General features: G+C 38.0%; 2 protein-coding genes and 1 long non-coding RNA gene across 6 annotated transcripts; 2 read left to right on the forward strand and 1 right to left on the reverse strand.

The window, feature by feature from the left end:
• The first annotated feature begins 2,479 nt into the window (after positions 1-2,479).
• On the forward strand, positions 2,480-13,346 carry LOC121266726 (LRR receptor-like serine/threonine-protein kinase SIK1). Of its 4 annotated transcripts, XM_041170531.1 has the most exons (5): positions 9,557-9,683; positions 9,756-9,844; positions 10,407-10,494; positions 10,601-10,744; positions 12,234-13,307. In XM_041170531.1, exons 2-5 carry the CDS (start codon positions 9,815-9,817, stop codon positions 12,566-12,568), a joined length of 597 nt encoding a protein of 198 aa, XP_041026465.1. In that variant the 5' UTR covers positions 9,557-9,683; positions 9,756-9,814; the 3' UTR covers positions 12,569-13,307. The 4 variants fall into 4 exon arrangements, with proteins under 4 accessions (XP_041026462.1, XP_041026464.1, XP_041026465.1 ...); XM_041170528.1 differs by lacking the exons at positions 9,557-9,683; positions 9,756-9,844; positions 10,407-10,494 and adding exons at positions 2,480-3,289; positions 3,395-3,541 and having other exon boundaries at positions 12,234-13,314; XM_041170529.1 differs by lacking the exon at positions 9,557-9,683 and having other exon boundaries at positions 9,690-9,844.
• A 59-nt stretch (positions 13,347-13,405) lies between these two features.
• Positions 13,406-16,020, forward strand: LOC121266725 (receptor kinase-like protein Xa21). Its single transcript, XM_041170527.1, has 3 exons — positions 13,406-14,383; positions 14,522-14,917; positions 15,762-16,020. Exons 1-2 carry the CDS (start codon positions 13,606-13,608, stop codon positions 14,872-14,874), a joined length of 1,131 nt encoding a protein of 376 aa, XP_041026461.1. The 5' UTR covers positions 13,406-13,605; the 3' UTR covers positions 14,875-14,917; positions 15,762-16,020.
• Positions 16,021-17,705: 1,685 nt separating this feature from the next.
• On the reverse strand, positions 17,706-21,497 carry LOC121268532. Its single transcript, XR_005941184.1, has 2 exons — positions 21,385-21,497; positions 17,706-17,750 (listed from the first exon to the last, which is right to left on the reverse strand). It is a non-coding gene; the product is annotated as an uncharacterized LOC121268532 (long non-coding RNA).
• Between the last annotated feature and the right edge of the window lie 4,851 nt (positions 21,498-26,348).

Below are 26,348 nucleotides of genomic sequence, written 5' to 3' on the forward strand. Positions count from 1 at the left end.
ATGTCCGACCTGAAGAGTGGCGAAAACTTTGCCACATGTTTGAGGATCCATCATATAAGGTAAGTTAAATGAATTCTTTATGTGTCATATTTGTAATTTTTCACTTATTAACTTTTACAACTTCTATGTAGGAGCGAAGTTCTATAAACAAAACGAATATATCAAAGTTAAAGATTCATCATCATGCAGACTCAAGATCTTTCCATCGCCTCTCTTAGAAATCGGTAATGTACATTCTTTTTTTAATTCTATGTAGTTTATTTTTAATATAGACTTTATATCTTAACAATGTCTCTTGTAGAAAGAGTCAGATACCAATTATGATCTGACAAAATTATATGCTGCATCACATACTAATAGTAATGGAGAGTGGACTCATCCCAATGCTCATGAGAATTATGTATGTATTATAATTTCTTTTAATTAACCATATTTAAATTATTGTGTCAATATTAATTTCATAATTCATCAACAAGTGATGTTGAAATTTTTACATAAGTTCTGGGTCAACATTCGAACTACTTGAGGGGTTTGGGTCGCTGTGTAAAGCCTTCAGGCTCTTCATCAACGTCAAGCACAACTGTCATTGCGTTAGAGAATGCAAATTCTAGGATCGAAGAATTGATGGCAAAACAACAGGAGTTAGAGGCTCAATTGACGAAACAAGTAGACATGGAGATGCGCATAAAACAACAAGAAGATCAACAAAGAGAGCTGCAACTCCAAATGCAAGAACAACAAAGATAGATGCAGCTTCAAATGCAGATGCTTATGCAACAATTTAGGCCTCCAAACAATTGAATTTCATTAAAATTGTTTTTGCATATTGAACAATTATATATCACGTACTGATAATTTTATTTGTATTATTAGTATTTTATTTATTTAGTTCTGACTTATTAGATTAGTATTATTTATAATGAACAATTTGTAATGTATTTTTGAAATATAAATATCTATCTGGTTTTAAGTATTGTCCAAGAAAATAATAACCGTTCAAACTCTCATTAAACGTTCGAACATCGAAATTTAGAGTTCGAACGGTAAAAAATTGCGCATTGTTCGAATGTGTTCAAACATGCAATTCACTATTTGCATTCGATTATCAATTTTTTTATTCGAACGTTTCTTCATATGTATTTGGTCGAATAAACTGATATCGATCGACCGGTCATGAAATACCCGTTCGAACCATTCCTCATTGTTCGAACGTTATTTTTTACGTTCAAACGGATTTTTGAGACGAATTTAATTCGTCACAGAAAAAAATTCTGTTCGAATGCGATCAAACATTCTAGCTTAATTTCATCCCAAAAGATATTTTTTGGGACGAATTTGTGATTTTCGTCCCAAAATACCTTTTGGGACAGTTTTATAGGGACGAACTTGGGACGGTTTTTTTCGTCCCAAAATATTTTTTGGGACTAAATGCCAGTATTTTGGGACAAAAATTTTCGTGCCAAAAGACCTTATTTGTTATAGTGAATTAGGTTATTAATAAACCGAATTCTTTTAAATATAAAGTCTGAAAAGACTTCCAGTTGAGGTAGGACTTTGCTGACGAATTTAGTCTGTTGTAAGACGTCTACTGACGAATTGCTAAGATTTTGTGATAACTCTTCATTACAGTAACTTATTCCAGTTCAGCTTCTGTTTTGGATAAGTGCAGATTCTTATGGACTCAATTTTCACACAATTGACTTATCTAAACAAACTCTATGATTTCTAGATAAACTTAATAATGTTATAAATAAAGTTAATAAATATTTTACATTCATCCATAATTACAAACATAATGATAGGGTAAATCTTATCATTTTAGTCACCTAGTCCTAGCCAAAATCTTGTATTTACAGAAAAAAAAGTAAAAAGAAATTAAGAAATTCTTTAAAATTTCATCAGTGGACATGTGGAAGAGGAAAGACTATGGAAATTCGGTGCGGATAAAGCTTTAAATTTTCCTATATATTGACTTTGATCTTTCTGATCATGATGTCCATTTCATTAAAATAGTATATATTCAGGCGATATATTTTCTAGCTAGTTGGGGCCAATATATGTGGCATTTTTCTCTCCCAGTGAGGCACCGTCAGCTACGGTACTTGTGGTGCACGTTAATATAAGCGGCGATAATCAATGTATAGGGGCAAAATAAATCAATTTTTCAGGTAAACTATATTCAAAACAATGTGAAAACGGTTGGAAAAAGATTATTTCAAGTTCTTATTTGAATTTAAGGACAAATATTTTACACTAATTCCTTATTTGTGTCCACCGTGTACGTGAAGAAAAAGATAAAAGCTGACAAACAAATAAACTTTAAATCCATGCATTGTAATAATATTCTTTTAAAATTCTCTCGGTGGAAAGAATATGACAACTAAATATGACAGAGCGTCCCCACCTTATTGTTCCGAATGCTACCTGCAATTTCTTTAAATATCAGTGATCTCGTTCTTCCTTTGAGTGCAACACAAATCCCAGGACCTCATTCCACGTAGACTACTCATGATGGCCGACCAAACTACTTGTTTCCTCATCCTCTTTTTTCTAGCATTGCTTCTCATGTCTAGTTTAAGTACTGATGCAAAAATTCTCAACATTACCACAGATCAATCTGCTCTTCTTGCCTTGAAAGCTCATATTTCTTATGACCCTCACCATATTTTGTCAACAAATTGGTCCTCCAGTACTTCAATTTGCAATTGGGTAGGTGTCACCAATGGTTCCAGACATCATCAGGTTACAACCTTGAATCTTTCGAACAATGGTCTTGTAGGAACCATTCCTCCCCATATAGGAAACCTTTCATTTCTTGTCAACCTAAGCATCTGGAACAATCATTTTCATGGCTCAATGCCAAACGAATTGTCTCATCTTTATCGCTTGGAACTCTTGCATATCGGATACAATGAATTCAGTGGAGAAATCCCGTCATGGATAGGATTGCTAACCAAACTTCAATTTTTAATTCTTGTAATCAGCAATTTCGAAGGTACTATCCCATCATCTCTATTTAACAGTACATCTTGATTGCAAGAAATTGTACTTGAAGATAATCAGCTTTGGGACTCCATACCATCCTCTATCTTCAAGATCATGTCGACCTTGAAATTAATTTCTCTCGCAGAAAACAAGTTTTCAGGTCCAATTCCCTCCATTTTCTTCAACATGTCTTCACTGCAATATATTGATCTTAGCAATAATAAGTTATCTGGTACACTACCACCAGAAGTAGGGAACTTAACCATGCTTACAGATTTATACCTTGACAATAACAACTTCGAAGGTATATATAATATTTAGTCTTGATTGGTAGGTTATGTTGTTAATTATAATCGGTAAGTAAATTCCAATATTTGTTTCTAAATTAGTGTAATTGCAAGTCTTACAGGTAGTCAGCTCCCATCCTCTTTGTTCAAGTGCAAACAGCTGCAATATTTAAACTTGTCTTCTAATAATTTCAAAGGAAAACTATTTCCCGAAATAGGGAACTTAACCAAGCTCATAGATTTAGATCTTGGCTACAACAACTTCGAAGGCACGTGACGTCTTGTATTAGTTGATAATAAAGATGCCACTGTGTCACCATTGATTTAGTACATGATATGCATGTTCTCTATATGATCTTCTCTAATTAGGTACTTCCAAATGAAAGCAATAAAATAATTGGTTAGTGACACCCCCGCGTGGTGGATCAATATGTAATTTTCCTTAGAGTTTGTCATTAAAAACTCATGCACAAGGATAAGCCATAAGTAGCAATAATTTTATTCTCCCATATTGTTAAATCCCTTTGTCGAGTGTACCTCTGAAAATAGAGAAGTTAACAATGCTAGCTAGCTTATAGTATTATACCTTATAAGTAAATAAGTTCTTTTAATGTAATATAACCTTATAAGTCTTGTTTTGGTCGACTATGTTTTTTTTTTTTTCTGATAAAACTGAAACATTCATTGATATCAAGTAGAATCCTTACAAATAGAAATCTTATCAAGCCAAATAGCTTGACTTAGAAAAGAAGGACAAGAGTCCCACCACATCACAATATCATCCACTTCCCAAGCATATCATGCCAACCGATGAGCAGCCATATTGCCCAGCCGATGAACATGAACTACTTTAGCCTCTTGAAAACCCCACATGAGTCTACGAATATCTTGTAGAATAAAATCAAAATCAGTTAGGAACTCATATATACCATTCAAAGCATCAACAAGTATCAAACAATCAAATTCTAGCAACACCTTTGGAATACCCCATTGAACACATAATGTAATCCCCTTAACAAAGCAGTAGCTTTAATAAATTCTGCAGATAAGACTGCTCTTTTAGCTTTACTACAGGCCACCACTACATCACCATTATGATCTCTAAGAATTACTCCCACCCCAGTAGAATTTTGATCACTAAAAATAGTCCCATCAACATTCAACTTCAAAAAGCCAAGAGGAGGTGGATTCCAAGTCACAACTTTATTGATTTTCTTATTAGAAACATAAAAAACTTGCAACTGTTTATATTCCCGTTGAATACGTAAAGCATTATTCACTACTTCATTGAGTTGCATAGACACCTTCTCGTAAAGAAACTTGTTTCTTCTATACCAAAGCCCCCAAGCAATAACAATAAATCTGGCCAATAACTCATCGGCCCCTCTATCCCAAGCCAAGTTTGCCAAATCCCAAAAAGAAATAGCAACATCCACAATACCCAGCTGAGAACAAAAAATCCAGCCATACCTTCCTCACATTTGAGCAAAAAAATAAAGCATGAGCAACATCTTCACTTACTTGATCACAAAACACACACTGATCAACCTCCAAGACATGCTTTTTCTTCAGATTCTGGAAGGTGGGCAGCAGCTCTTGACATGCCTTCCATGCAAATATTTTCTTTTTTTTTTTGATAGCTTCAAACCCCACAAACATTTCCAAAAACCTTGATGACTACTTTCTCTTGAATTCTGACCACCTGATGGGATTGACTTTGCAGTAACACTCTATAAGCACTCTTTACAGAATATATACCATTCTTCTCATGGACCCAAAACAAAGAATCATCTGAACTTATGGAAACATTCATCTTCAAAATTTGCTGAACCACATTTGGATTGAATAGAGCTCTTAGACTATGGACCTTCCACCAACCAGTATGTACATCAATTAAGGACTGTACTCTTAAGCCAGCATCACTCTCAGCTTCATCTTGCACTCTGGAAAGCCCATTACAATCTGGAAGCCATGGATCTTTGAAGACTCTAATGGATTTGCCATTGCCCACACGCCATCTACACCCTCTTGCCAAACATTTGACAGCCTCCTGAATTCCTTTCCACGCATAGGATGAATTAAGGCTAACTTTTGCCTCAAATAAACTAGTATTTGGGAAATACCGTGCTTTATAAATTATGTAGAGAAGAGAGCCCTCATTCGATATCAGCTTCCATCCTTGTTTGGCTAAAAGTGCCAAATTAAACAGCCTTAAGTCTTTAAAACCCATCCCTCCTCTAAACTTGGAATTACAAAGTTTCTCCCAACTAACCCAGTGTATTTTTTTCCCCTGAGACTAATTCCCTCACCAGAATTTAGCCATCATCATCTCTAACTCATGACACAAGGATTTAGGGAATAAAAAACAACTCATAGCATATGTTGGAATAGACATTGCTACAGCCTTAATAAGAACCTCCCTACCCCTTTGAGATAACAACTTTTCTTTCGACGCTTATAATTTTTTCCACAACCTCTGTTTAATACCCGAGAAAGCTTGTTTTTTTTTTTTTTTTATTTCCCAACCATAGGTGGAAGGCCCAAATACTTCTCATACTGTTGAGTATAGATGCCCCCAAAGTTGCATAATCTCATTTTACAATTTCTCATTTACATTTCCACTAAATGCAATGGAAGTTTTGTCTTTGTTAATACATTGTCCTGATGCTCTCTCATACTTGTTCAACAAAGAGTGGCTTTTTTCATTTGTAGAAACATCGGCTTTACAAAATATGACACTATCATCCGCAAACAACAAATGATTTACTCTAGGTGTTCCTCTACTAATTCTAACACCTTTAACCACCTCCCTTCCAACTATTCATTTTAAGAGGGAAATAAGACCTTCCGTACACAATAGAAACAAATAAGGAGATAATGGATCTCCTTGTCTTATCCCTCTACTTGGAATTATATAGCCCGTTGGACTCCCATTTACAAGCACTGAAAAAGAGACAGTTCTCACACACTTCATCACCATACCGAGCAGTCCACTATCAAAACCAAGTGCTCCCATCATTTTTTTCAAAAACACCCATTCCACCCTATCATATGCCTTACTCATATCAAGTTTAAGGGACATAAAGCCCCTTTTGCCAGTTCTCTTATATCTCAGAAAATGTAACAACTCATATGCTACTAAAACATTATCAGAGATCTGTCTACCGGGAACAAACGCACACTGAGAATCTGAAATCACTTTAGGCAGTATGTTTTTAAGTCTATTTGCAATGACCTTGGATAAAAGCTTATAAAGTACATTACAAAGACTAATAGGTCGAAAATCAGCTACTTTAGGGCGACTTCTACTTCCTCAGCCATATAGGGTTTCGACAGATCAACATTCATCTCAGCAGTGACTTTTGCCTCTACACCAGACAAAACCTCCCCCAATTCCACTTGTTCAGCAGCTGAGAATAAATTGCTAAAGTAATCAGTGATTAATCTATCCATTTGATCTCCTTTAAGCCAATTTCCCGACTCATCTTGCAACTGCACAAGACTATTCCTCAGTCGACGACTAGAAGCCTTAGAATGAAAAAACCTTGAATTACTGTCACCCTCTCTAAGCCACAGCACCCGATATCTCTGCTTCCACATTAACTCATCTCTCTCTAGCCACTTTTGAACCTCTTCCCTAGTTTCATTATGCTCATGCAGTAGAGACATACTTGGGTCACGTTCTTGCAACAACTTCATTTTTAGTTTTGCATTGAACAATTCCTTCTGAACATGACCAAAAGAAATCTTATTCCACTTCCCCAACTCCACTGCACAGGTTGAAATACCCTCCATAATAGGACACAAAGAAGTAGAACTATCCACTGGTTTCCAAGCCTTCTCAATAATGGATGAACACTCTTTTTCCCCCACCCACATGGCTTCAAATCTAAATAATCGTCTACCCTTTCTTCTAATAAAAGCCCCCTCTGTATCTAACCATAGAGAAATGTGGTCAGAATAAGCTGCCACTCCATGCATAACCTTCAGATGCGGGTACAACTCACACCACAAAGAGTTAGCAAGAAATCTGTCCAAACGTTCACAAATCAGTCCATTCCCTTCCCTCCTATAACTCCATGTATAACGAGGGCCCACAAAACCCAAATCTCTGAGCCCACAAATGGCTAATACCTCCTTGAACTCCCTTAACTGATTTTCACTCCTCAAATTCCCTCCACACTTTTTAGAGTTCGTAAGAATTTCATTGAAATCCCCAAAAACCACCCATGGTAAATTAACACCACGGCCTAAAAACTTTAACAAACTCCACACTTCAAATCGTAAACTGCAATCGGGGTGCCCATATACCCCTGTTAAAAACCATTTTCCTCCAGCGGTAGTTGTAACAACAGCATGTATATGGTGGTTAGTGAAATTAACAATAGACACATTAATTTCATCATTCCATAGCAACGCAAGACCACCACTACGCCGCACACTATCAACACCAAAACAATTACGAAATCCAAACTTAAACTTATAGTAATCTAGTTGCCGAGTCGTCAATCTTGTTTCTTGCAAAAATAACATCAGGAACTTCCTTTGTAATCAGATCACGAAGAGTACGAATACTCCGTGGGTTCTCAAGGCCTTGGAGATTCCAACTCAAGAGCTTCATTGGACCCGGCGGGGCTGTTCACCAACCGCCGCCGATCTCTTTGGAACTAGTTCTGTCGTAACAGAGCCCGCAAGTCATTTACATCGAATCGTATCTTTCGCCAACAGCAAGGAACTCTTTCTCTTCTTGCCATGATTTCCTTGAGTCAATGTGCCAATTGAAACCAAGAGTTCTACCACTCCCTGAGCAGAGCCAGGAGGCGAAATGGAAACCCTAGCATCTGGCAATCGCCCCCGAGCACGAATTGGTTTTCTCTAAGCCGTAAGTTGTAATGGACGAGAAGGGCTTAAGTCGGGCTTCAAAGCCGCACAAGTGGGACTGAAACCAAAGCCCAAGCCCAAAGGTGACTCATCCAAAATAACGACTTCAGTAAGCCCATCATCCTCCTTTTTCTCCATGAATGAAACTTTTGCCCCATCTTCTTTCAACTGCTTCTCTAGTTCATCAACCACTATTCCTGAAACAGCGGGCGTACCAATGGCACCCAAAGGTGTCGATCCCGTAGTTGACTCCGGCTCGTTAGGTACCAGACTACACGCTCCCACGTTTCCACATAGAGGAGATGTAACTGCTTCCACCACAATCGGGCCCTTCTCACTACCACCCTTACTACTTGTCGGAGTAGCAGCCCCCGTCGCCTCAACCGTCGTCCTCGGGTCTATAATTTTCACAAAACAAGCACCACGCCGCCCTCCCTATTGAGAATTTGAAAACCCAGCTCTCAACCATTGGCCGAAAGGAAGTTTCTCATGGTCCAAGCCAGTAGTGTCCACAGTAGTGCACTCTTTTAGTGTATGGCCAACTACGCAACAATAAAAACATAAGTCAGGTAATCGCTCGTAAGAGAAACGAACCCAACATGACTTTCCTTCCCCCATAGCCATACGCTTCCGACGTAACAAAGGCTTCGAAATATCAAGAGTTACACGAACCCTCATATACTCTCCCCACTCCATCTCACCCTTGTCAAGATCAATTGCCAAAACCTCTTCCAAAGCACTCCCAATCAGATGCCCCACATCACTATTACGAGCCATTAACGGCAAATCATAGGATCAGACCCAGAAAGGAGCATGGATCAATTCCAGCTTGTTAATCTGTAACAGCCCATCAAACTCCTTCAAGAGAACTAGATGCTTATCAAAATTCCAAGGGCCCTCCCTCAAGACCTTTTCCTTATCTCAGGCATCTTCAAACTCAACAAGCGTAAATTCAGTATTGAGATCACGAAATCGTACAGCCTTCCCTAACCTCCAAATTTTCCTCACAGTCCGTTTAAACGCTTCATGATTATAATGCTTTCTAGTCAAAAGCTTCATAATCAGACAGGTTTCCCCCCGTTCTAGCACTTCATCCAGTCTGCTAGTCTCCACCGAAATCTCTTCATTTTCCTGCTCAGTTAAGGACAGACTTGCATAGAGTTCATCCAAAGTGTCCGCCATCCCTTCAACCTTGTACTGGGGCGAGAGAAAAAAACCTCTGCTCGACGAGAGGAAAGTTTTTTGTAGACTTGTAGTTACAGAAGAGGCAAGAATGGTGTATTGAACTCATTTTGGTCGACTATGTTGATATATATATATCACCATTCATGATTAGTATATATTCAGTCTCGATTAAATTGAAAGGTTGATAGTTTTTTACCGAATTAAAAACGATTTGGTGTTTTTCATGGCTCACTGCCAAACGAATTGTCTCATCTTTATCGCTTGGAACTCTTGCATTTCAGATACAATGAATTCAATGGAGAAATCCCATCATCTCTTATATATTTAACAGTACATCTTCATTGCAAGAAATTGTACTTGAAGATAATCAGCTTTGGGGCTCCATACCATCCTCTATCTTCAAGATGTCTACCTGGAAAGTAATTTCTCTCGCAGAAAACAAGTTTTCAGGTCCAGTGCCCTCCATTTTCTTCAACATGTCTTCACTGCAATACATTGATCTCAGCATGTGTAAAAACTTTGAAGTTGATAGTCTTTTAGCGAAGCAAAAATGATTTGGTGTAAAAATGATTGTGATTATGTAAAATCTGCACCCACTAGAGTGCATGTGGCTCCAATCCAGTACCACTGCAATCAACTCAAGGGTGGCTCAACCAATTATAAATGTTGCATGCCTTATAATCAACCTCCTTGGTGTATATTCCAAGTCTTGATTGTTCTCTTACAACTAATTATTAGTTGTATGTTTTATTTGCTATAGAATCTTTTTTTAATAGATTTATTGTGACTACAGGTGCAATACCAAGTGAAATTGGTAATTTGCAGAACCTAGAGTATTTCAATTTAGGAAAAAACAATTTTGTTAGCACAATTCCAGTGGAGATATTCAATATCTCAACATTACAATACTTCACCATAGGAGGAAATCACCTCTCAAGCACTCTTCCATTAAATCTGGGCCACTTCCTTCCAAATCTCAGGGAGATTTCTCTTGGGGGGAATGAACTTAGTGGAACGATTCCAGCCTCTATCTTCAAGATGTCTTCACTGGAATACATTGATCTCGACAATAATACGTTATCTGGTACACTACCACTGGAAGTAGGGAACTTAACCATGCTTACACAGTTAAACCTTGCCAATAACCACTTCAAAGGTATATATATTTAGTCAGCTTGATTGGTAGGTTATGCTGTTAATTATCGGTAAGTAAATTCCAATATTTAATTGTTTCTAAATTAATGTAATTGCACGTTTCACAGATAGTCTCCCATCCTCTTTGTTCAAGTGCAAACAGCTGCAATATTTAAGCTTGTGGTCTAATAATTTCAAAGGAAAACTATTACCCGAAATAGGGAACTTAACCAAGCTCACAGTTTTACAGCTTCCCTACAACAACTTTGAAGGTATGTGATGTCTTATATTAGTTGATTATAAGGATGTCACTGTGTCACCATTGATTTAGTACTATATATATTATTTGATCTTCTCGAATTAGGTGCTTCCAAATGAAAGCAAAAAAATAGTTGGTTAGTGACACCACTGCGTGGTGGAATATGTAATTTTCCCTAGAGTTTGCCATTAAAAAGTCATGCACAAGGATAAGCCAGAAGTAGCAATAATTTTATTCTCCAATATTGTTAAATCTCATTGTCAAGTTTACTTTTTCTAAATGGCTATTGGGATCTTTTTTTTTTTTTTTTTTTGAGATATTGGAATTTATAATTTTAAGTAAATAAAACTTAATGCTTTTTCGTGAAAATATCATAATCTTTTAATGGTTAGAATATTAAGAATGATTCTCATTATGGTTGCCTGCATATATATTCTTTTAGTCAGTGCGACATGTTAAAAAAAATTGTCATTATGTAAAAATTGCACCCACTAAAGTGCATGTGGCTGCAATCAAAGGTTATAAACACTTTTTTTAATATATAAATGTTGCATGCCTTATCAACGTTACATGTAATTATTAATTGTATGTTTCATTTGTTATAAACACTTTTTTTAATAGATTTATTGTGAAAGGTGCAATACCAAGTGAAATTGGTAATTTGCAGAACCTAGAGGTTTCCTCTTTAGTAACGGTATGATTTATATGGGAAAGAACTCATGTATTATCGGTAATTGGAGTTCTTTAAGTACATCAAGAAAATACAAATGCTCTGACTAGTAACAAACTAATTAACAGTACATCACATTCACTACAACTAATAACACCTCTATATAATAAACCTTGCCAATAACAACTTCAAAGGTATATATAATATTTAGTCTTGATAGGTAGGTTATGCTGTCTCCCATCCTATTTGTTCAAGTGCAAACAGTTGCAAATTTTAGTCTTGTGGACTAATAATTTCACAGGAAAACTATCACCCGAAATAGGGAACTTAACAAAGCTCATAAGTTTAAATCTTGGCTACAACAACTTCGAAGGTACTTGACGTCTTGTATTGGTTGATAATAAAGATGCCACTGTGTCACCATTGATTTAGTACATATGATTTGGTGTCTGGAAGTTGGGATTTTTTTTTAGATATTGGAATTAATTTTAAGCAAATAAAACTAAATGATTTTTTCGTGAAAAGATCAAAATATTTCAATGGTTAGAATATATATTAATAAAAATTCTCAAAATATTCTTCTAGTCAGTGCGACAAGGAAAACAAAAATTGTGATTATGTAAAAACTGCACTCACTAGAGTGCATGTGGCTCCGATCCAGTACCACTGCAATCAACTCAAGGGTGGCTCAACCAATTATAAATGTTGCATGCCTTATAATCAACCTCCATGGTGTATATGTCAAGTCTTGATTGTTCTCTTACAACTAATTATTAGTTGTATGTTTGATTTTTTATAAAATCTTTTTTTAATAGATTTATTGTGACTGCAGGTGCAATACCAAGTGAAATTGGTAATTTGCAGAACCTAGAGCATTTCAATCTTGGAGTTAACGATTTTGTCGGCACAATTCCACTGGAGATATTCAATATCTCAACAATACAGGAGATTGGAATAATAGACAATTACCTCTCAGGGACTCTTCCATCATATATGGGCCTATTCCTTCCAAGTCTCACAGGGATTTTTCTTGGGAATAATGAACTTCGTGGAATGATTCCAGCCTCTATTTCTAATGCTTCACAGCTCTTTACAGTCATCTTGACAATTAACTCATTCTCAGGCTTGATTCCAAAAACACTTGGTAATTTAAGGCTCCTCCGGTAGCTCTACCTCGGATCCAATAATTTGACTATTGAATCTTCAGAATTGAGTATTTTTTCATATTTTTCAAACAACGCATATCTCAAAAATTTGCAACTAAGTATGAATCCACTAAATGGAGTCCTTTCTAATTCCATTGGAATCATCTCGACCTTTCTTGAACAACTTGATCTCACTAGTTACAATATTAAGGGCAACAATCCCATAGATATTGGCAATTTAAGTAGATTGACATATATGTCCCTGAGCGGCAATGATTTGGCTGGACCTATTCCAACTACAATAGGAAGATTAAGCATGCTCGAACGTTTGTACCTTTTTGGTAATAGACTAAAAGGTCCAATCCCGTGTGATATCTGTTACTTAGGGAGATTGGGAGAGTTATTTTTAGGTGGCAACTAGGTTTCCGGACAGATTCCCGAAAGCATAAATAATCTGACTTCATTAAGATCTCTCAACTTAGCTTTCAACCAATTAACTTCAAGGTTTCCTTCGAGCTTGTGGAGGCTGACAGATCTCTTGAGGGTCGACTTGTCATCCAATTCCCTAAGTGGGTCTCCATCATTAGATATTGGAAATATGAAGGTCCTAACAAAGTTGAATTTATCAAGAAATCAACTATCAGGTCATATCCCAGAAACAATTAGTGGGCTCATATCTCTAGTCAATCTCTGTTTGGCAGTCAATCAATTAGAGGGCTCCATTCCTATATCTGTTGGTGGATTAGTAAGCTTGGAGTTGTTAGATCTTGCTGGTAACAACTTATCTGGAGAGATACCCAAGTCCTTAGAAGTTCTACAGTACCTCAAATATCTAAATGTCTCCTACAATACAATCAATTAGAGGGCTCCATTCCTATATCTTTTGGTGGATTAGTAAGCTTGGAGTTGTTAGATCTTGCTGGTAACAACTTATCTGGAGAGATACCCAAGTCCTTAGAAGTTCTATAGTACCTCAAATATCTAAATGTCTCCTACAATAAACTACGAGGAGAAATTCCAACACAAGGACCATTTGTTAACTTCTTAGCTGAATCATTCATGTCAAATGATGCACTTTGTGGTGTGATTAGACTGAATGTTCCTCTATGCGAAGAAGTTTCTCTTGGAACAAGAAAGGCAATGGGGGTACGTATAGTAAAATATGTACTGCCCACATTGGGGTTAACAATACTTATAGTATCCGTTGTACTAGTCTCAAGAAAACTCCATGGGAAGAAGAATTCAAAACTTTCCAACAACAAAGACTCAATGCCTTTATCAACATGGAGAAGAATTTCCCACCAACAACTTTTACAAGCAGCAGAAGAGTTCAGTGTAAACAACTTACTTGGAGAGGGGAGTTTCAGCTCAGTTTATAAAGGGACACTCTTAGATGGTACATATGTTGCAATAAAAGTTCTATACTTGGAACTAGAAGGTGCATTCAAAAGTTTTGACATAGAATGCGAAATATTACGACACGTTCGTCATCAAAATCTTGTCAAAATCATTAGTGTTTGTAGTAACATTGACTTCAAAGCACTTGTTTTGGAATACATGTCTAAAGGGAACCTAGAAATGTGGTTGTATTCTAACACCCATTGCTTGAATATGCTACAAAGTCTAAGTATAATGATTGATGTCGCAACGGCACTTGAATACCTTCATCTTGGTTATTCAACACCTATTGTTTATTGTGATTTGAAGCCGAGCAATGTCTTATTAGATGAAGATATGGTTGGACATGTTGCTGATTTTGGCATCGCCAAACTCCTAAGTGATGGAACTTCTCTCTCGCAAACAATGACCATGGCTACAATTGGGTATATGGCACCAGATGATGTCAAGTACTATTTTTATCATTCTAGTCTTACATAGATACATAAATGTTCTGCTTTGGTAGCATATATAAGGACCTTTGCACTTAATTTATTTGGATTATCATATGTGAAATGATATGTTTTAACATGTGTAGAGTATGGATATGAAGGAATTGTTTCTACAAGAGGTGATGTGTATAGTTATGAAATCTTATTGATGGAAACTTTCACAAGAAAGAAGCCCATTGATGATATGTTTACTGGCGAAATGAGCTTAAAGCTTTTAGTAGAGGAATCATTTTCGCTTTCGATACTTGAAGTTATTGATTCCAATTTGTTGAGCAATGAAAATGATTATGCTGCTATGGAGATCTGCTTATCAGCAACTATGGGCTTGGCTTTGCATTGTTGTACAGATTTGCCTGAACAGAGGATCGATATAAAAAATGTTTTAGCCAGACTTAACAAGATCAAATTAAAGTACCTACATGATCAGCAATCGGGCTAGTGAAGCAGAGTTTATTACCAAGCTACAGTTTAATCTACAATCGGTATGCAATTTATCTACCACACTTATTAGAACTTGTTCGTGAAATGTTTGATTAATTATTATTTTCTTAGATGTATAAAATTCTTTAAAAAAACCTTATGCATTTTCAAGAATTCATATAAATAATTTCTAAATTATCTCAAGTGTCAAGGTTATATGAATTAAATTGGCAAATATGTAAACTATATATAAAAGTTAATAACTAGCAAATCTTTCCTTTGGCACAAGCTATATATATATAGGTGTGCGGACACACCCAAAATATCTTAACTCTATCTACAAACTTCAGCAAAACAACATTGAATTAATATAAATAATATAGTTATTATAAATAAATATCAGTATAATGATTTATAACATTCATATTGACTCAAATGACACCCATCATATCATCATGCTAAGAACATGATTCTCTCTTATATTTTTAAATACTTTCGAATACTTAGCATAAAGTTTAATATAATATATACAAAATAATAAATTTGAAGTAGTACAAGTTCATACAAGTCATAACGAGTTTAGATACGAGTTTGACTTGTATAATAAGTCTAGCCTAGATTTTTGTTAGAATTTATGTTTTTTCTTAAAACAACAAAAATGGAGACAAGTTCACGAGTTGAGCATGAACAACTTGGTTCATTTACAACATTATTTACAAATCTTGGGATCCATCTCAAGAGACTTGTTTGATCCATTACCTTTTTACAATACACACAAATAGAAGTCTACAAATATTAGAGCAATGAAGGCAAACAAACCGATTTTTCTATTCTTGGAGAACAATGATAGGAGTTCTTCTCCTTTTATTGTTGATTGGATTGTAACATATCTATCATTGTGTGTAGACATGCTCCCAACATTGCAGGAGAGAAGCAAGGGGTTGACATGAATCTCGGTAATCCTGGTTTTGGCAGCTTGAGCAAGTCTTCTTTCTAGATTTCACACTCTCTTGTGACTCTAGGGTGCCTTGAGGGATGTGGAATTGCCCCATTTTAGAGTTGTGTATATAGTAGTGACAAAACTAGAGATGATCTCTCTTTGGGGTCGAGACTTCTATTCTAATAATAAGTTTTTGAATATGATGGATATTGACTTGTATAACAATACAAAAAGGAAACTACAAGCATTCAAGTTGTTGCACTTTTTCACCCATGTCATGGTGGTAATAATAGATCATGAATAATAAAGTATGATTTTATCTCTTCAATGGAGAAATTAATATTTTGATCCAAAATTAAGATCTTAATAAATAAAAAGAAAATAGTTAAATGCACTAAGTTATAATAGATATAAAAAAATACATTGTTCCTCTTAGGAAAACAAAATACATTTTGGAGGGGATAAAATATATTAGGCCCAAAGTGATTTTCTAATCCAAGCCCAAGGTTGAGGGTCTCTTCTGGAGGGAAGATAGAGAGAAGGAAGTAGGGGACAAAAGGTTGAGGAATGAGAGTGTCAAGAGGAAAAGAGGAGATGTGACATAAAAGAGAGATGATGTGATATAAATGAACAAGGGGCAAAAGATAAAAAAGGAGGGAACCAAACGATTTCATGGCCTTATTCTTTTGGACTTATTCCAGACTATGACTTCGACCTCTCCCTCAACTTCTTCGACTTGGGAACCAGAGTATCAACGATAGGCTCACCTTCGGAAAATAGATCTCTGATCTCCATTGTACAATGAGGATGAGTGACCATGAGAGCTTGCAAACAATCATATTATAGTGGATTCTCCCCCTCCCCTCAAACGATCGATCCGTGGACGTAGGCATTATACTAAACCACATAATTCAATGTGTCTTTATCTCTTTTACTTTTCCTGCATTTATTTCTTTCTCACTGCCATGGATGTAAGCACGGCCACCGTATAGCCACATTGGACCACCGTTGGGGGCTCCACACCACACCGATCGGATCGCAGATCGCCATAGCGGGCTGGGAATGGCTATTTCTCCCCTTTCGGCCTGTGTTATTTTTAGGCATTAACAGTGGACGTCGTCTATAGGATCTAATTTACTTTCTACACTGGAAGCAAGAGAATGAAGATTTTTCGGCGCCCTAAATAATCACAGAACGAGCAGATGACATCCTCCCAGATAAGTGCCCTGAACCTTTCGGCTTTTATTTTTATAAAAAACACTACTGCAGAAAATGGGCGAGTGAACCCATTCTTGCCCAGCGGGGACCCAAGTTACTCGCCACTTGAGCTGCAAATGTTCAGTGCACTTTGGGTGCATTGTGCAAAAAAAGGGGGTGTACATAGGTGACTATTGTGCACTTAAATGCACTCTATGCACGCACATGCACCTCTCGAGTCATTGGCATTGTGCACCTACACATGTCAGGCATAACATTGTGCACTTAAGTGCACAATACCATGCACCTCCCAATATGCATGGCACGCACAACGACAAGCACAGTGTCATACGGGTGCACATTGTCATGCACCCAGAGGCTTGTGGCATCTCACTGCAAATCTTGTTGACCTGTCGGTGGTCACCATGTGCACCACCGTGGTTTCTAGCTCCGCCGCGATGGCCTCGTGGACCGGGGGTAGTTAATAGTGCAGCTCATGTGCATTTTGCATTGTACATGTGATAGGCACCAAGATGGATCTAGTCTTAAAGATCTTTTGTTAGTTCCAGATGAGCCAATTACATGGTCAAGAGCCAAGAAGATCAAGGAGGCAATGCAAGGATTGGTGCAATCCACTTGGGACGAGTCTAGCAAGAGCCCAACATTCAAGATGGGCTTGAAGGATGAAGATCCAGTTTTGATTCATTTGATAGAAGCTATGGAAGAGGGCAACAACATGACTTAAAGACTTTGGGCACCTGAAGGCTTACAACTTGTTTAATTCATTTAAAGGACTTATTTTATTAGTTTAGAGTAATTGGGTTTATTATGAGAATGACTTAAGGGGTGCACCTATTCAAGGACATGTTGAGAAAGTTATTTTGTTGAACTAGGATTTCAAGAAGTTACTGTAGCCGAGTACTGTAGCCATACTATAGACGCGACATTATTCACTCAGGGCTATTTTTGGAAGATGAGGATTTACTTTGGCTAGGGTTTTAATTAGGATTTGGTTTAAATACTCTTTGTAGCTTCATTTTATGAGTTTTATGAAATTTGATGAATTTATTCATTGTGAGTTGAGTTTATCTCCTCTTGTTCTTGAATGAACTTTTGAACTTATCAAAGGCAAATCACAACCTTTGTGGCGTTCTTCCTTATAATTTAGGTTCTTGAGACAGGTTCTTCGACGGGTCTAGATTTTCATATAATTTAGGTTCTTGAAACGAGTTCCTCAATGGGTCTAAATTTTCCATTGGCTTGATTATGGATTTCTTAGGTGAGTTTTCAAATTAATCATTGTGGGTTTAAGGATTTTCATTCCCACGAGTTCATATCATTTGGTATTCAGAGCTTGGTTTTCAATCATGTCTGATTCTATCTTTTAATTCTTGCCTCTTTAAATTTAATTCTAGGGCTTCATTGTTTTAGGGTCCAAAAAAAAAATAACTAAAAGTAGGCTGCCAAAATTCTTAGGGCTTTTGGTTTGGCTGAAATTTGCATCACCTAAGGTTTCAAAATTCTAGGGTTTCTTGCATCTCTAAGTTTGTCAATTGCTTGGAGTGTCGTTCTATTAATTCTCTTATACTTCATTGTCAATTCTTGTGTATTTGAATTCGAAAAAGAAGGAAGTTAGCATATTCAGAGGTTGCTATATAGTTACAACAAAGAAAAAGAAAAATATTTGTTGATTGAGCTTTATCATCAAATAGGCTGAATACATCTTTCTAGTTGGTATCTTGTTTTATAATTACTCTTTCCCTCATATAAATTCCTTGAGTCTTATGTCATTTTATTCCTTCCTTGTTACTTGTTCGTGTTTCTTGAACCTATTGCTGGTTGGAATAATACAAGGTTGTATTGTCTTGATTTAGTTCAACTAGTTCTTAAAGAACTTGAGTGGGAAAACTATTGAGGTAAAATGCAAGAAAATGTGAGACTATTATTGAGAAAAAAACCAATTAAGAGTGAAACACGAGTGGAGTGCAATTATTCGAGTGTAAACACATAAGGGAATTTGTGAGGTTTTTCACTAACATTCTTTTTGTGCAGCACATTACGATGTCTCATAGGAGTGACTCATCACCAAAGGGGATGATAGATAACTCATCATTTGTACTGCAAGCCATGCAACAACAATTTGAGCGGTTGAACTTGGTGTTGGATGAAGTGAGGGATAGGATGGATCAATGAGATGCAGTGTGTAGAAAACTACATTGTGAGAGAGATAGGAGGAGGCGTGAGCCTAGTATTGAACATAAGTGTAAGAATGAAGACTACGTGCTCTCAATACACAAATTAAGATGGATGATACAGAGCAGCAGAGCGAGAACATTTTTCATACTAGATGCCACATCAACATCAAGGTATGTAGTATGATCATTGATGGGAGGAGTTGTATTAATTTGGTTAGCACTACTTTAGTTGAGAAATTGAATTTACCTACTTTGAAACACTCTAGACCAAACAAGTTTGCAGTGGTTGAGTGACTGTGGGGAGGTTAGGGTAAATAAGCCAGTGCTAGTTTCTTTTTCAATTAGAAAATACCAGGATGTGGTGCTTTGTGATGTAGTGCTTATGCATGCTGGCCATATTTTGTTGGGGAAGCCGTGGCAGTATGATAGGAAGGTGATCCATGATAGGTTAGGAACATGTACAGTTTGGAAAAGGATGGAAAAACAATCAAACTTGCTCCTTTAACTCCAACACAGGTCCATAGGGACCAACCGGAGCTGAAAAGTGAGATTGATAAAAAAAAGAGGGAGTAGAAGTGAGGACGAGATTGAGGAAAAAAGAAATAGTAAGACCAAAAAGGAGAAAGAGAGAAAAATGTGAGAGAGAAAAGATGAGAGTGAGGCTGAAACCTCAAGAAAAATAGAGAATGAGTTGAAAAACAATTGTGAGGCCTAGAGTTCAAAAAAAGAGGAGAGTGAAAAGAAAAAAAAGAGTAAAAAGGAAAAAGAGAGTGAGAGGAAAAAAGAGAATGAGGCCAAAACATTAAGAGAAAGAGAGTGAAAAAGAAAATAAAGAGGTGATTGAGAGTCAAGAAAAAAGAGTGGAGTCACGAGAGGAAAAAGAAAGAGAGATTGCAAAGAGAAACGAAAAAATGAAAGTGAGTTTTTATCCTATGGCAAGCTTTTATACTAACAAATTGAACGACTCTTTGCCTAGTGTTGTTGTTTCTTAGTTGCAGGGATATGAGGTCATGATTCCTAGTGGTGTGTTGAGTGGATTGCCACCTATTAGAGAGATAGAGCATTACATTAATTTTGTGCTGGGTGCGACAATCCCTACCCGACCTTTCTTTGAAGAACACGAGTCATTGACGCACTTAAAGAGACAAGGTAAGTTGAATAGAATGCATGCCAAGTGGATGCAATTCATTGAGACATTTCCTCATGTAATCAAGTACACACAAGGTAAGGAAAATTTTGTGGTTGATGCTTTAGCAAGAAGGTGTGTCATTGTCATCATTTTAGATGCAAAGTTATTAAGACTTGAATATGATAAGAATTGTATGTTAATGATGATGGCTTGGCTAGTGTGTATGGAGTACGTGAGAAAGCATCATTTGGTCAGTTCTATAGACTAGATTCGTATTTGTTTAAAGAGAATAGACTTTGTGAGCCTACTAGTCTTATGCATGGATTTGGTTCGATGGATCATTTGGGTGTAAAGAAGATTTTAAACGTGTTGCATGAACGTTTGTGGGAGTATCATTTGCGATTCATTGACTTGTTGCATGAACGTTTGCGGGAGTATCATTTGCCTTTAATTGAGTTTGCATATAATTAGAGTGGTCATTTTGGTGTAAGGAAGACTTTTGATGTGTTTCATAAACATTTTTGGAAGTATTGTTTGCCATTCATTGAGTTTACATATAATTGGAGTGTTCATGCTACTACTAAATTTTCACCTTTTGAAATTGTTAATAGACTTAATTCATTTACTCCTTTAGATTTATTGTCTTTACCTGTTGATCACAGGAGTAGCTTGGATGGACTTTTCCAAATTCTTGAACAAATTAATAATAATGCATATCAAGTGGATATTCTAGGTAAATATCATATTTCTGTTATTTTCAATGTTACTAACTTTTTTTCCTTTAATGCAGGTGGAGATTCGAGGTCGAATCTTTTTTAGGAGAGGGGGAATGATGGGCACCAAGATAGACCTAGTCTTAAAGATCTTTTGTAAGTTCCTGATGGGCCAATTACAAGGTCAAGAACCAAGAAGATCAAGGAGGCAATGCAAAGATTGGTGCAATCCACTTGGGACGAGTCTCGCAAGAGCCCAACATTCAAGATGGGCTTGAAGGATGAAGATTCAGTTTTGATTCATTTGATACAAGCTATGGAAGAGGTCAACAACATGACTTCAAGGCTTTGGCACTTGAAGGCTTTCAACTTGTTTAATTCATTTAAAGGACTTATTTTATTAGTTTAGAATAATTGAGTTTATTATGAGAAGGACTTAAGGGGGTGCCTATTCAAGGGCATGTTGGGAAAGTTATTATTTTGTTGAACTAGGATTTCAAGAAGTTACTATAGTTGAGTACTATAACCTTACTGTAGACGCAATACTATTCACTCAGGGGTATTTTTGGAAGATGTGGATTTACTTTGGCTAGGGTTTTAATTACATTTTGATTTAAATACTCTTTGTAGCCTCATTTTATCAATTTTATGAAATTTGATGAATTTATTTACTGTGAGTTGAGTTTATCTCCACTTGTTTTTGAATGAATTTTTAAACTTATCAAAGGTAAATCACAACATTTGTGGCGTTATTCCTTATAATTTAGGTTCTTGAGACAGGTTCTTCGACGGGTCTAGATTTTTATATAATTTAGGTTCTTGAAACAAGTTCCTCAACAAGTCTAAATTTTCCATTGACTTGATTTTGACTTTCTTGGGTGAGTTTTCAAATTGATTTTGGGTTCAAGGGATTCCATTCCCACGGGTTCATATCAACATGGGAGGACCACTCGGACCAGTCATGGTGCGACCAGGGGAGGTCACCGATGGCCACCACCTGGCCCGCCGGTGTCGTCAGTCTCCATTAGTATGGTCCCCGACCAGCCCCCATGAAGCTAGCATTCACCATGCAAGCCACGTGTAGTGGCTGAAACTACTCGGCCTAGCCCCTTCTTGGCATGACAGGGCCACCTCGTGGACCACTGATGCCGTCTTCCTCCTCTTGGGTGGTCCTCGACCACCCCCAACCAGTAGCAACCTCGTTGCAGGTAACATGTGCGCAAGAGTGCACGTGGTCGAGGATACTCGGCTTAGCCCAGTTGTGGCATGGCAGGGGAACTAACAACTACCATGTGGATTGTCGACGTCATCTGTCTCCTCCTAGTTGGTCCCGCACCACCCCCTCGAAGACGACCATGCATCTCGACCAACGCCACCTTGCATGTCGCATGCAAGAATCTCGGCCACCTTTCATCCTGGCCGCAACATCCTAGGCATCACATGCACCACGGCCACCACGTACATCTCGACCATCGTCAGTAACTTGGCCAAGTTATTCGGCGCCTTCTCTCATGGCCACAAACATCTTGGGCAGAAGCTGCCCAGCCAAATACCAGCAGGCATCAACCCATCTCGGCCGCGCACGAAGATGACCACCCCATCTTGGACAAACACATCTCGGCCTCCAACACCTCGCCCAAAGCATCACGCCCGTGTACATCTCGGCCACCATTTCATCAGACTCACAACTTCTCACTCACCGATCAGACATAACCTTCTTGGCCTCAGTAGTCCTTTGACCACTACTCCATCACGACGAGGTCGAGACACGAAGACCCTCAGCATCGTTGCCAAGACTACCCGCCCACGAAGTTACACGACCAAGAGGGATGCAACGATGGTCACACGTTCTATGTAGTGTTTGCCGGACAAGCTGTTTAAAGAAAAAAGAGAGAAGAGAGAAGAGAGAGAGAGAAGAGCAAGAAAGAGAAGAAACAGTAAGCAAGTGTGGGCAATTTTTGTCAAGCAAAAATTAGATACAGCGGTTAAAACATCCTGGCTTGTCACTCTCAAAACTTATGTGGATTTCATTTTTTCTAACATAATTAATTCCTATAGCGTGAAACACCGGCTACACAACCCCTCTCAGACACCGCTTAGACGTCTCAATATGTCTCTATCGAAATAAACTGTTTAGCATTCACATGCACACGGACAAGCACCTTGACTACTTAGCCTCCCCGTGAGAGTCAATAGGCAGGTCCAGCCCCTTCGACGGCCTGACCTCCCTCATGGTGAGGTGCGAGTCCAGCTCTAGCCTACTTGACACTTACCTTCCCTGTGGTGTCAACAGGCGGGTGCATGTTTAGTCACAAAATACCCGACTACTTACCTTCCTATGAGGTTAAAAGAGGCGAGCCTAGAATACAGACTGCTCGACCTCTCTCACGGTGGAGTGCGGGTCCAGCCTCTTGGCTATTCGACTAATTACCTTGACCTTCGTAACGACCAAGCGCTGGTCTAGCTCTAGTTTGCTCGACACTTACTTTCCCTATGGTGTCATCATGAGGGTGCAAATTCAGTCACAAATTGCTCAATTGCTTAACTCCCCATGAGGTTCAAAGAGGCGAGTCTAGTCTATAGGTTGCTTGACCCCTCTCACGGCAGAGTCAGGGTCCAGCTTCTTGACTACTTACCCTGACCTTCGTCACGGCAAAGTGCGGGTCCAGATCCAGCCTGCCAGACACTTATCTTCCCTATGGCGTCAACAGGCGGGTGCTGGTCTAGTCCCAAACTGCCCAACTACTTACCTCCCCATGAGGCTCAAAGAGGCGAGTTTAGTCTCTAAGCTACTTGACCTCTTGAACAGTGGAGTGCGGGTCCAGCCTCTCGACTGCCGACTACTTACCCTGACCTCCGCCACGGTGAAGTGCGGGTCTAGCTTCTGGGCTGCCTGACTACTTACCTCCTCATGAGACTCAAAGAGGTGGGTTTAGTCTCCAGGCTACTTGACCTCTCTCATGATGTAGTGCGGGTTCAGTTTTTCGACTGCCCGATGTTATTCCCTGGAAGACATCTCCTACAGCAAACGTCGATCATTTACCATCGCGTCATAACCGCTATCTCAGACCGTCACCACACCCATGCAAGGCGATTCATGTTTGCAAATTCAACAATTATGGTTGGAAATTACTTACGCTAACTGGTCAAGCGTCTACTGCTTACCTCCTCGTGAGGCCGAAAGAGGCAGGTTTAGTCTCTAGGCTACCAAACCTCTCTCATAGTGTAGTGCGGCTCCAATCTTTTGGCTGCCCAACATTACTCCTAGGATGGTAGCTTCTTTAGCAAACGTCGTTTGTTTTCAGGAAACTTCTCAACTCATCTCATCTCATCTAATTATTACAATTTTCTCAAATTTCAATACAAAATAAAATAAATAATTCAACTTTTTCAAATCCCAAAATAAAAATAATATTAAAAAATATATTATAACAATATTTTATTAAACTTTTTAACTTCTCATCTTATCTCCGAAAGCAAACCAAAGTGTTTAACACTCATGCCACAACCGTCTCGTTCGAGTTATGTTCATGAACAAATCAATAGGCGGGAAAGGTCAGGGAGTGCTCGATCCCCCCAGGTGCCAAACAGATGGGCAGGTCACTTGAATGCCAGACATTCGCGCTCCAAGCCGAGCTCCACGCTCGTACCTTACACTGTTGAGCCAATCTCTCACACATCTCTAGCCAAAGACAAGTTCAGCGCACGTACCTAACTCGGTCGAGTTAACCTCTCACTTATCTCGCTAAGCTGAGCTACAGACTCACATTCTACGCGGTTGAGCCTATCCCTCTCCAAGGACGAGATACGTGCTCGCACCTAATGCTTTCAAGCTAACCTCATGCTTATCTCGCTAAGTTGAGCTCAACATTCACACCTTACACGGTCGAGATGATTTCCTGCCAAATCTCGTACTCTACGCAGTTGAAGCCTATCTTGTGCACATTTCCCGCCAAAGACAAGCTCTGTGCTCGTGCCTAATGTGGTCAAGTTAGCCTCCCACTTTTCTCAACAAGACAATTGGAGGAGATAAAATATACCAGGCCCAAAGTGGTTTTCTAAACCTAGCCCAAGGTTAAGGGTCTCATCAGAAGGGAAGAAAAATATAAGGAATGAGGGGACAAAAGGCTAAGGAATGTTAGGTTGTCAGGAGGAAAATGGAAGATGTGACATAAAGGAGAAGAGATGTGACATAAAGGAACAAGGGGCAGAAGATAGAAGGGAATGAACCAGACTATTTCATGGGCTTCTTCTTCTGGACTTCTTCTAGACTATGACTTCGACCTTTGCTACAGCTTCTTCAACCTGGGAACTAGAGCACCAACAATAGGCTCACCTTCAGAAATAGATCTCTGATCTCCATTGTACAACGAGGATGAGTGACTATGAGAGCTTGTAAAACAATCATATTATAGTGAAATCTCCCTCCAAATGACCCGTGGACGTAAGTATTATACTAAACCACGTAAAATTGTGTCTCCATCTTTTTTACTTTTCCTGCATTTATTTATTATTCATTGCCATGGATGTAAGCATAGACACCGTACATCCGCACCGAACTACTACCTGAGGCTCCATAACACAATCGAGCTGCAAATTGCCATATTGGGCTATGAATGACTATTTCTCTCCTTCCAACCTATTGTGCTATTTTTAGGCGTTAACACATCTTTTGACCTTTAGAAACTTTTTGAGGTCAAGTTTTTGAGCCAAAGAAGTCTAACTAACTCAACTCAAAAGCTCTTAAATTGATTGACAGAATTATTAGTTTTTACAAACCTTTCGAACAAATCTTTCCAGGTTTTTGCAGCAATATTCATATATAGCATTAATAGCACGTCGTTACATGATGATCTAAGCATGTTGGAGAGGATAGTCATCTATTGGTTTTCTTAGTGTTCCATTATGTAAGCAGACTTTTTTTTAGTACAAATTCCCGTCGACATTGACTGCCTCCGTGAATGAAATATAAGCACAACTCCTGAATTTTATCCATGACTAATGAAAAAAGTTTAAGATTAGAACTGGTAAAGAAAGAGAAGAGAAGCGATAGAGAATTTTACAAGAAATTTGACATCTTGATCAATTGTGGAAAGTATTTTTCTAATATCATGATAAAACATGAGCACCCAATGAAGTTTATCTCAAGAACTGAAAGAGAAGATATAGAATAGGGCACAAAGTACAGAGGAAAAAAAAGCAGAGAAGAAAAATAGAATTTCATTTCAATTATCATTTTTTTTTTTTCCAATAAGAGCAGCGGGGCTTGGCATACATGACTTAACAAGATAGGGCGACGGTTGCTGCAAGATTTTGAGT

The sequence above is a fragment of the Juglans microcarpa x Juglans regia genome, chromosome 5S (genome assembly GCF_004785595.1).
Source record: "Juglans microcarpa x Juglans regia isolate MS1-56 chromosome 5S, Jm3101_v1.0, whole genome shotgun sequence".
In the NCBI taxonomy this organism is placed as follows: domain Eukaryota; kingdom Viridiplantae; phylum Streptophyta; class Magnoliopsida; order Fagales; family Juglandaceae; genus Juglans; species Juglans microcarpa x Juglans regia.